The sequence below is a fragment of the Monopterus albus genome, unplaced genomic scaffold (assembly GCF_001952655.1).
Source record: "Monopterus albus unplaced genomic scaffold, M_albus_1.0 scaffold530.1, whole genome shotgun sequence".
In the NCBI taxonomy this organism is placed as follows: Eukaryota; Metazoa; Chordata; class Actinopteri; order Synbranchiformes; family Synbranchidae; genus Monopterus; species Monopterus albus.
The window spans coordinates 32,198-43,629 of record NW_018128410.1 but is presented as its reverse complement, the minus strand read 5'-3'; the positions used below and the strand labels follow the sequence as shown (position 1 = coordinate 43,629).

General features: G+C 40.9%; 2 protein-coding genes across 2 annotated transcripts in view; both read right to left on the bottom strand.

Annotated features, from left to right (window-relative positions):
- Positions 1-3,497: 3,497 nt before the first annotated feature.
- The window catches only part of dmgdh (dimethylglycine dehydrogenase), a 10,849-nt gene continuing 2,914 nt past the window's right edge, over positions 3,498-11,432 (bottom strand). The window contains exons 6-16 of the mRNA XM_020588342.1: positions 9,531-9,779; positions 9,227-9,425; positions 8,821-8,990; positions 8,565-8,718; positions 7,003-7,399; positions 6,687-6,781; positions 6,594-6,601; positions 5,838-6,028; positions 5,692-5,751; positions 4,570-4,704; positions 3,498-4,475 (exon numbers count right to left, since the gene is read on the bottom strand). Of these exons, the coding sequence (XP_020443998.1) occupies positions 4,269-4,475; positions 4,570-4,704; positions 5,692-5,751; positions 5,838-6,028; positions 6,594-6,601; positions 6,687-6,781; positions 7,003-7,399; positions 8,565-8,718; positions 8,821-8,990; positions 9,227-9,425; positions 9,531-9,779 (1,865 nt within the window). The 3' untranslated portion in view covers positions 3,498-4,268. The remainder of the gene's footprint in view (positions 4,476-4,569; positions 4,705-5,691; positions 5,752-5,837; positions 6,029-6,593; positions 6,602-6,686; positions 6,782-7,002; positions 7,400-8,564; positions 8,719-8,820; positions 8,991-9,226; positions 9,426-9,530; positions 9,780-11,432) is intronic.
- On the bottom strand, positions 6,095-7,090 carry LOC109953002 (tuftelin-like). Its single transcript, XM_020588341.1, has 3 exons — positions 7,003-7,090; positions 6,687-6,781; positions 6,095-6,304 (listed from the first exon to the last, which is right to left on the bottom strand). The coding sequence occupies exons 1-3, from the start codon at positions 7,069-7,071 to the stop codon at positions 6,232-6,234; spliced, it is 237 nt and encodes a 78-aa protein (XP_020443997.1). The 5' UTR covers positions 7,072-7,090; the 3' UTR covers positions 6,095-6,231.

The following is an 11,432-nucleotide window of genomic DNA, read 5'->3' as shown; positions in this document are numbered from 1 at the left end:
GAATCCAATATTAAAACAAATGTTTTCAATAAAGAAGATCCTTCTGGATCAAAAGTGTCCAGACTGTCAAAAATGTTTTGATTGAAAGTCCAGATTTGTGAATTTTCTCATCTTGGAAATGTAATCTTCCATTTTGATAAGGTGTAAAGGAAATATAAACAAGCACGAAGAAGATTGTAGGTAGCGCAAGAATCTGGGCTCACAAGCGCCCTCTGCCTTGAGTAACTTTTTTACTGGGTTTTATGGTTAATCTGCGAGCCTAAACACGTTACAGAACTACATTTTATACATTATCCAGATTATGGCAAGGCAGAACATATAATCAGAGTGTCTGAAAGCATTTTATTTGCAATATATAGAGGGACAGCGACACACTATTTGCATCGCATACAGTTTGTGAGGATTACACGATCCACCGAGAGGCACAGCAAAGTGCTGCCTCATCGCGCATCTCCTCCATGTATTTGAACGGGACATACGGAAACTCTGCTATTCTTTATTGAAAAAAATTCCTTCAACATCGGATTCGAACGGCAAAAGGGCCTACAACACACACCAGCCGACAAATATTAACATTTATTATATTTTATGGTTAACTTTTTTTTCTTTTCAAGATTGACAGGGGAGGCTCTGCCTCACCTGCCTCCCCTGACCGCACGTCACTGCTCCTGCTGCAGGTGATGTGCCAAAAAGTGACTTTTTGCCAAAAGTAATTAAGGTCCACGGGAGCGCGCGTTGTCTGTTGAAATGCATCGGCCGCCATATATCCGCATTCAGCTGCTTTTGTCAGAATCAATAAGGTGTCACAATAAACCCAACGAGTGGTAGTACGAAGGTGTGTCCTGGAATGCTTGAACATTTGAGTACATTGTAATGGAATCATTGTAATTATAGCCTAAAGAAGCCCTAGTAGTTTAGAGTACAATCAGGCTTTATTGAGTCGTGACTGCTGGACGTACTTAAGTGGCTATATGTAATATTTCTCCATGACAGAGGTCGATTTGTTTCTGCTGCAGGGTTTTATTCAATTCTGAACAGCTTAGATTTAAGTATATATCATTACCATCCAGAAACAAAATATTTAAAAGTGCATACATGTGTAGATTATGTCTGTGTATCATAGGACATTATCCATATAACCCAGAAATGTGACCTATACAAAAAAATAATAATAAAACAAAGATAATTATACACTTTGCAATTAATCCACTGATTCTGTGTATCTTTGTGTTGTTTACAATAAACCACGTAGTGTTTTCTTTTACGAAGAAGATTGTAGGTAGTGCAAGAATCTGTGGGCTCACTAGCGCCCTCTGCCTTGAGGCAGGCGTACTGTTTGCCTCACCGAGTAACTTTTGAACTGGGTATTATGGTTAATCTGGAGCCTAAACACGTTACAGAACTACATTTTATACATTATCCAGATTATGGCAAGGCAGAGCATATAATCAGAGTGTTTTAAAGCATTTTATTTGTGACATATAGAGGGACAGCGACACACTATTTGCATCGCATACAGTTTGTGAGGATTACACGATCCACCGAGAGGCACAGCAAAGTGCTGCCTCATCGCGCATCTCCTCCATGTATTTGAACGGGACATACGGAAATTCTGCTATTCTTTATTGAAAAAAAAAATCCTTCAACATCGGATTCGAACGGCAAAAGGGCCTACAACACACACCAGCCGACAAATATTAACATTTATTATATTTTATGGTTAACTTTTTTTCTTTCAGGGGAGGCTCTGCCTCACCTGCCTCCCCTGACCGCACGTCACTGCTCCTGCTGCAGGTGATGTGCCAAAAAGTGACTTTTTGCCAAAAGTAATTAAGGTCCACGGGAGCGCGCGTTGTCTGTTGAAATGCATCGGCCGCCATATATCCGCATTCAGCTGCTTTTGTCAGAATCAATAAGGTGTCACAATAAACCCAACGAGTGGTAGTACGAAGGTGTGTCCTGGAATGCTTGAACATTTGAGTACATTGTAATGGAATCATTGTAATTATAGCCTAAAGAAGCCCTAGTAGTTTAGAGTACAATCAGGCTTTATTGAGTCGTGACTGCTGGACGTACTTAAGTGGCTATATGTAATATTTCTCCATGACAGAGGTCGATTTGTTTCTGCTGCAGGGTTTTATTCAATTCTGAACAGCTTAGATTTAAGTATATATCATTACCATCCAGAAACAAAATATTTAAAAGTGCATACATGTGTAGATTATGTCTGTGTATCATAGGACATTATAGGGCTCCATCAGTTCCGTGTGAAGAGTGTAACATATACAAAAATAATAATAAAATATAGAAAATTATACACTTTGCAATTAATCCACTGATTCTGTGTATCTTTGTGTTGTTTACAATAAACCACGTAGTGTTTTCTTTTAGTTTAAGTACGTCCAAAGATCCAGTACAGCCTGAAAAATACAGTACTCCCCCTGCCAAAAATTGAATACAGCTAATACAGTGAAAGGGTATTCTCCCTCAATACCTTCAATTCACTCTTGTGGTTTATATTTTAAAGATCAGAAGCTAACCTGTATATTTGTACCATGTTAAGTACCCATAAAGGGCTAGTACAGCTAGTAAAATGCAGTATTTTGTAGCCAAAAAGTTATTAAAGCTAATACTGTGATACTGACAGTGGTTTTCTGGCCCATATTAACTTTATTTCACGGCTGTGGGTGATATTTGAAAGAGAGTTAATCATGCAGTACATTTATACCACTATAAGTACCTCTAAATGACCAGTACAGCTACAAAAATGCAGTATTTCCTCTGCCAAAAAGTGATTAAAGCTAATACTGTGATACAGAAAAGGGTACTCTGCATCAAAATACCTTCAGTTCACTGTTGGGGATGATATTTAACAAATTATAGCCCAACCATTACACTTGTACCACTATAAGTACCTCTAAAGGGCCAATGCAACTATCAAAATGTAGCATTTCTTCTACCAAAAAGTGATTAAAGCTAATATTGTGATATTGAAGAGGGTATTCTACCTTAAAATACCTTCAACTCACTCTTAAAGTAGTGAAACTAATTCCAGCAGGTAGCCTAGCACCGACAATAACATCATGGATTGTTGAGCCGCTCCGTTACAGACACGCTGGCCTCAAGCAGTCAAAACAAACAGGAGGTAAAATATATCCACAAAACTGTGCACAGTCGAAAAATCCAGTTTTTACAATGGCACCGGTGGATGTCAGGCCAGCTCATATGAACGCACAACTGCCTGGAGTTTATGCCCTTTCAGGAAATCCTTAAATTATCATGTCATACTTTATTTTGTTAGAAAAAAAGTCTTGCAAGTGAGTTTGCTAGATGTGTATAAACCCAGTTGCTTCTGCACAGAAATACTAGAACATACAGTAGGTCTACCTCATTGTTTGAGCTTTAGGTCACATCTAAGATGATAATTTGCCATTTTAACAGTGCAGAGAAGTAAAAAAAAACAAGGAAAAGTGCCATGGGCTCTTGAATATTGTCTTTCTTTACATCAAGGGCCAAAGAATAAAGAAGACATGGATTTGTTGTCCCTGTTCTTGTAATCCCAAATAAAGAAAAGTAAAAGGAAGTAGGCTGGAGTAAATGGAGAGAAGATGGAGGAAGCCTCCAGGGCTTTTATCCTACCGCACACAAACACCCAATATCAAGTAGTTTATGGGAATTCCTTCATTTCTTTAATTATCATAGTAATGTACACCAATTACATATTAGTAAAAACTGATTCAGAAATAAATCTGTACAATTTTGCAAACATTGTTTCTTTTGGTTATTGTTGTTCAGTACTTTTCTTGTTCATTTGTTCATTTGTCACTGTGCCAAAGTGACTACAAAAAGCTTAATCTGAATTTCAAATAGACAGAATTCAGATTGCATTTGACCCATTTGGAAAAAAGGTGAAGCATTCTTCACAAAACCTGATGACCTGTAAACCTTTAATGTTCATTCATGAAATTTAAAAAAAGTCAATTACTCTCCCAACATTGTGGTGTAAGGACACGTGTTATTTCTTAAAAAATACATTCACAACACTGAACTTTGCATTCTCAGATGTTTTTAGCCTCATCCAGACAAAATAGGAAGATGCTGTGAAGTGTTGAGTGCGGCTCTTTTTTCCTAAACTGGTCACTGAACTCCAGACACTTCAGCTCATAAACACCCGATTTCTCTTCATAACAGCTTCAGCCATCATAACCGTTCCAGATCATCCTTCATTAGCTGGTGACAAACTGGTTGAAGTCAGCCTATGCTTATGCTTAGCCCTTTGTTTTCCTCTGCAGCCGTGTTCGTGTGGGCTCAGTGAGGACTAAAGGTTCCTGGATGACCACGGCAGGGTGTTTCCTCCCCAGCAGTTCCACCTCCACCTTCTGACCTACAGAGCACAGCTCCAGAGGCAGATAGGCGAACGCGAGGCTCTGCTGGCTGCTGTAGCTGTAGGCCCCGGACGTCGTGTTGCCGACCACCTGACGAGAAACACAAGGGACACCATCTGAGTGAGGGTAACCACAGATGACAAGATTTACTAGAGGACCAGTGAGTCTTTCCAGCGTTGCTAACCTTGCCATTGTGCCAGATGGTTTCGTTGCCCTCTGGGTCGTTATCATTTGAATCCAGTTTGATGTAGGACAGTTTCCTCTTCAGGCCCTTGGCTTTGATTTCCTGAAGGGCTGCTTTGCCAATAAAGTCAACAGGCTGGACCACACAGACAAACAGTGTTAATTTTAGTTATTTGTAGTTACAGAAGGATCATGGAAACTTGGAAATATAACAAGACTAAGAGCTTGCAGCTCTGTGAGGCTGTACTTAGGCTAATAATAGTATGCTGACTTTTAATGGATATAATGTTCACCATCCAGTTTATCCTGTTAACATATTAACATTTGCTAATTAGCACCAAACACAGTGCAGTTAAGGCTGATGGAAAGGTCAGTTATTTTGGTCACAATGTTGACCTGATGATGGTGACAGAGGACAAGTTAAGGAAGGAAGTTAAAGACATTTAAGGTGAAAAATTATTATAATTCATTCTGAAAGGAACATGAATAGCTAAACCAAATTTCATGGCAATATTGCCAAATGGAACCTCATGATTAGATTAGATTCAACTTTATTGTCATTACCCACGTACAAGTACAAGGCAAAGAACTGCAGTTTAGCATCTAACCAGATGTGCAATAACAGCAGCACAGAGTGTGCAGTTATTGCACATCTGGTTAGATGTACTACTAATGACGATACAGTTGAATCTAATGATGACACTAGTGGAAAAATCAAGGGGATCACTGAAGTCTTTAAAATATATCTACTGGTTCCCATGAAGGCCTGTACATAATTTAATACAAATCTATCTAGTGAATATTCATATATTTCAAAGAATAAGTAAACATTTTGACCTGCTGTAGGAGAGTCAGGTGATTACTAAAATCAGTAGGATTCATCCTCTGGGTACCACGGGTATCTGAACCAAATTTCAGTGTAGACAAGTGGTCATCCCTACAGTCACAGTGCTAGCATGGTGAAGACTGACTAGCTAAAAATGAGTTCAAGTTCAAATTTATTTGTCATTGTATACAGAAAGAAAAACAGCAGAGCAACTCCCAGAGTGACAATACATCAAATAAGATACAGTAAAAACACAACAAAAAGCTAAAACAAAAAAAAGACAGACAGGTGTTTTACCTTGTTCAGTTTGATGAAATAATCCAATCCAGCCTCCAGAGGGTTGGTATCGCAGTTCATCTGTGAAGGTTGACATGTTAATCTCCTCAGAAAAAGCCTGTGCTACTTGTGTGTGTGTGTGTGTGTGTGTGTGTGTGTGCACGGACCTCAGCCCCCCAGCCTCTAAAGCCTTTTTCCAGTCTGAGGGAGGACATGGCATAGGTGCCGAAATTATCGATGCCCTCATCTTTTCCTGCTTCCATCACAGCCCGGTACACAGCTGCCATGTTCTTCTGGTCAATGTACAGCTCCCAGCCAAGTTCACCTAAACACACACACACACACACACACACACACACTCACAGTGTCACCATATGGTATGTTAGAGAGTCAGTCCCCCTTTGCACATGTGAGCATTCCAGGAAGTTCAGCTCTGATATTCCAGAGATTTATGTGATCTAATACGGTAGCAACACTACTGTTTGGTTTCAGTCTGCATTGAAAAGATTCGGTGGTTCTGAGCTCTTCACTCCAGAATTGTCTTTCTTCTGCAGAGTCACTTCATGACTTGATCTCGATGACTTTCATTAAAGGCAGTGGTTTGTTAGATGAGGAGGACAGCTTAAGTGGTTTACTGTAGAGAAAGAGAAAAATGAATTGTTCATATTTAGATACCATAAAATGGATAGTTGTTTTTGCTCAGAATTCTTTAATGCTTTTTCAGAATTCAGATTTTAGAAAAAAAGTCAGAACTCAAATTTTGTACAGTGGCACTAATACTCTTCCATACAACTAGATTAAGTGGATTTCTGAATGTTAGCAAGTGGATATGTGTGCTTGCATGCATTGTTTGGGAGTTGGGGCCCAGTTCATGCCAAGATTTACTACATGATTATATTTTTATTTATGTTGAAATGCCATACTTGTGACCCTTCATGACCATTAGGATGTGCAAATGGATCTACATTTTGAAAAAAAAAAAAAAAATCTGACAAATAAGGGCAAAGTTAAGTTACCTATAGACGATCTGGGGAGTATGCTCCGATGAAGAGTAGGGATTTGACCTTTGTTCCCCCAGGAAGTAGTCCATCTGGTCATGCATTTCTCGGTTCTGCACACACAGGTGGTATTGGCGGTCAGTTCACATAATACCAGTATGAAAAGTGGCCACCAAACAGACAGTGGTTGCATTTCCTTCTCTTTCACTTCTCATTTCTCTTTGCAGAAATCAGACTGAGCTGAATGTGTTTCCTTTTCCTTGCATCTCACTTCCATATTTATACCAGTGCTTCACTCTAAATTCCACTCAGTTCTTTAAAAAACAGTCCTCACCTCAGCTTCCAAGAACGCCACTTTCTCCTCCAGCTCTTTGATCACACGGTCTCTCTCCTGGATCACCATGCGAGAGTTCTGGAGCTGATTGATGTGTCCAGAGAATATGACTATTTGTGCAACACTAGCGTAATGGTGGGAGTTAAAATGGTCAAAATCCTGTGGATACACTTTACAATATTCACATCTACAGCAACAAAACAATAGACACTTTGAGTAATTGTGCTCTACCTTGGGCATAGTGTTGGCAAACAGGCGGTCCAGCAGCCTGTGTGAGTCCTTCCCCTTCACTATGAACTTGCCAAAAGGTGTCAGGTCGATCACTCCCACCTTCTCCATCACCAGCTTACACTCCCTGCCAACTGGGTTGAACCAGTTTATGCGTCGAAAACTTGGCCTGAGTACAGCACAAAAGCAATGATGACGTTATTTCTGTGTTTGTGTTTTAATGAGTAACTTTTATTGCACAACATTGTTCACTGACATGTTTCTTACTGCATTCATTGCATAATGTAAAACTGATGTGCAAGTGTAATGAATGAACACGGTTTTACCAGCAGAACAAATTATTAACTTCTGCTGGAACAACTCAAAAAGACTAAAGAAGCATACACTTTGTGAGACACAGGGCCAAATGCTCTTTTAATTATTGATTAGTCTACTTTTTATTTTCTCTAGTAATCAATTAGTCTATAAAATATCACAAAAACATTTTTTTTTAAAATCAGAGAGCATAAAGTGATGTCATTAAATGTCTTGTTTTGTCCAGGTCACTGGAATGTAAATGAATTCTCACATTGAACTCATCAAATATTTGACATTTTTGTCAGAAAACAAAGAAAGTTGCATAGCAAGACTATGACCATGGCTTTTATATTTGCACAAAGGAAAATCTGGGTGTTACTGATGCGAGCCAAGTGTGTAGCTACTGAGAAGATCAAGTGGCACGAGTCCCTAGAACTGTGACTGGGTGGCTTTTAAAAACATCACAGTGTATATTTAGAGACTCGGATCCTGTGCATGGTGCAGTTGTGCCCATTGCAGTTGCTGACAGTTATCTGCATGTGTTGCTCAAGGTTAGCAGCTGCCCTCTTATTTCAGTGTGGCATTTAAATATCTACGTGGTTCTCTGGTCCTGTGGTTTGGAGTTAGAGGAGACTGCTGAGTTTGCACTAACTGAGATGCCTGGGAGGAGGGAGCTCTGTGTCAGACATGTGTTTGTACTCTTCTGCATACTTACCTACTGCACCAAAAACACTGTGCCCTTTCTGCACACAACCATCCTTTATGTATGCATGTCTGTTTTGCTGTTGACCTCTATCAGAAACAGTCACAGCTTCTTTATTTGATAAGTCCTAGTGGATGTGGTGTGAAACTAGTGCAGGAATTTGTGATTTCTGGCTTATTAGAGGAGCGAAACAGCAGTCAGAAAATTAATTCAAAGAAGCTACAAATCAAAAGCTAAAAGAAAACTTAGGGAATTTTTATTTAGGAGTGTTATGCTTGGCATCTCATCAATCACACAACAGAGACAGTACAAGAGATTTATGAGGAAACCATACTTGTATCCAGTGATATCTCCAGGTTTGTAAAACCAGTGAGGTTGTTCCCAGCCCGCGTGAAAGCCCATGGATGCTTTATCCTTCAGCAGTTCATAAACACCGCTTGTTCGGCTGGTTGGCCGGCCGGCAAAACGCTCCTCTTTGGGGTAACCAACTGCAGAGGCCAGCAGAACGTGGAGCAGGCAGCAAGGAGTTTAGTGGCAGTGAAAAAAAAGCTTTTATTTACAAATATACAATCATCTTTTGGTCTGCTTACCCTCGTTGTTGAAGCCATAGGATTCTCGAGCTTTGGCACACATGAAAGGCACGTCTGTCCATTTGCCATAGCGGTTGGGGTCACATTCAATCAGGTCATAGGGAGGCTCTCCATTCCTAATCCAGTCACTCAGGAACTTGCCGATACCACCGACATGGATAATTCCATACCTGAACACAAAATCTAAGCTTAGAGCATGACTTTAGTGCATGTAGGAGCAGTCTACTAAGGTGCTGACCAGTGTTAATTTGATCAGCAAAATCTACGATGATAAACATTCACTGACCACCTACTTTTCACAGCAAAAATAAGACAAACTATAAAACATGCTGAACATGGAAGAACATCCTGGAGGAAGCCTCTGCTCTCCAAACACCAGTTTGGCAAAGAGCACCATGACACATACCCAAAGCCAATGGCAGTCCAGTAGTTACGGACTCCTCTGTGTGGTCCCACCATGGGCAGCAGGTCAGGGGTGTATGTGATTGGTCCAGACACAGTGTTGAGGATGTCAGCCTTCTTCAGCACAGGGACCATCTCCATGGCCATCTCAACATGCTCCATTATCCTGTCAAGGTCCGACTCAAACAGCTCCTTTCCGAAACCTGTGGCAGCCACAAAGCAGGGAAAACATAATGTTTAACCTACAAGAAGAGAAATTAAAGACTGCTCTTAATGGATCAACAAAATGTTATCCTTGGCAGGCAGACCTGGAGGCACCCCATCTCTGACCCAGGAGTCCTGCAGCACCATCTTGTCCTCCCTTTCATACGGGCCAAAGAGCAGGCCGTCTCTTTCCTGGCGCAGGTAGTACGAGCTCTCCAGGTCTCTGATGACAGCCAGTTCCTTCTTCAGAGCCTTCACCTCTGGCACTGTTGCTGTCACTACATACTGGTGATGCACTGGAATGGTGGGATGTTCAAATCCAATCATCTTGCCCACCTCCCGGGCCCAGAAACCTGAAAACCAGCAGCGATGGTATCAAATCAATTTAGTCTCATGCTCCTGCATTATGTCGTGCTTATTCTGCCCCTGTATATATCTTAGCAGACTAGCTGTTCTCCCCTGGTTCTACTCTTTATGCTAAGCTATCCATCTCCAAGCTCCAGTTTCATATGTGACAGATACACGAGAGTTGTTTTCATCCTCTCATCTCATTCTCTGTTCCAGGCCGTACAGTACTGCAGTCTTAATACCAATATTTTGGGAAATCACCATGTCTGTTACAGCACGTTTCAATCCATGGTTTACTGGGCCAATAATATCAATTTTATGTCTTCTGATGGACACACAAAACATAATGAATGAATCATTTGTCAGTGAGGGGTCACACCTCCTCTATTGATCCACTTTTACCATTTGGTAGGAGAAGTGAATTGCTTTTTCCCTGTAAATGCATTGTTTAATATACTGTACTGTGTTTATGTCTGAGGATAGGACTGGACAAATTTGGACTTCAGTGTCTGACTCTCTAACAGACCAAAACAAAAGCAATCTGGTTACAGATTTGTAATACACCAAGGCTTTACTGTCCATCAAGACAATATCACAAAAGTGTTTAGACTTTAGAGGCCACAATGTGCACGTGAATACTACAAACATGATTTAATGCAAACTGTATAGTGTTTGCATGAAAAAAAGGTTTGGGACCACCTAATGCATAGCACCACCTTGCCTACCCATTAATATCCACACAGTAAATATGCTGCTTTGCGCCTGTAAGTAGGACATGTGAATGTAACAAAGATCAGAGGGGGCACTGTGCCAGCTCAGCTGCCGTGCACAGCAGTGTGAGGCCGGATCCAGCCGGAGAACTGCGGCCTGCTGCTATCTTCAGCATGTGATGCAACAGTAATAATTATAAACACTGTTCTACAAATTCAACCTAAATGTAAATAAATTCCCACCTGCCACTTTCCAAAAATGTATTATTTCAAACTGTGTTAACCTGTGTGACTGCATGCAAGTCTGCAGGCTTTTAACATGGAAACATCTCTTTATATTCTGTACGTGCTCCATATGTGAACTTTATCCCATGGTGACGGGCTGTGGGAGCACACATACAACATTAAGATAAGGTCCCAGACAGTTCAGGCAGTAGCTGGGCTGCAGAGGAGCATGTTTACCAGATGTCTGCACACAGCGTCCATTCACCGGGTTACTCAGAAATAGTGCACTGATGAATGGAGTCAACAAGTTCACCAACATAAAACAACATTAAAACCAGTCCTGCTATGTTCAAAACAGCCGTTCACACTCTTCATAAACCAATAGTTCCAAAGGTCAAAGGTCACAGCAGTGACTGCTAACCAGGGGTTTGAATGTCTCATGGGGCAGCTGCAAACTCTTTGAAGTTTTAGTACCTGCATACAAAAAGGAGCATCAGCACAGCAGCAAAATGCTAAAAATGGTCTGTCGGGAGGTCCGCGTATGCTGGTGCTTCGAGATTGGATAAAGAGGGAACAGTTGGCCGCTTTGGATTGGCTGTTGGACACAGTGAAGGCAAAAGGGCAGCAAGGCCACGCCAGTGCTGGCTTCAGCCAGAGTACAAAATGTGCAAACTCAGGGAGAAAATATTTAAACGAGCAAGATAATGTGAATGCAGCTGTAGG

Bases quoted from the DNA above. Each gene is read 5' to 3' on its own strand.
- LOC109953002 (XM_020588341.1), bottom strand. From the start codon at position 7,071: ATGGTGATCCAGGAGAGAGACCGTGTGATCAAAGAGCTGGAGGAGAAA. The intron at 6,782-7,002 runs GTGAGGACTGTT...CTGTGTGTGCAG, and splicing joins TGGCGTTCTTGGAAGCTGAG to AACCGAGAAATGCATGACCA. The intron at 6,305-6,686 runs GTAACTTAACTT...CTTTCTCTACAG, and splicing joins ACTCCCCAGATCGTCTATAG to TAAACCACTTAAGCTGTCCT.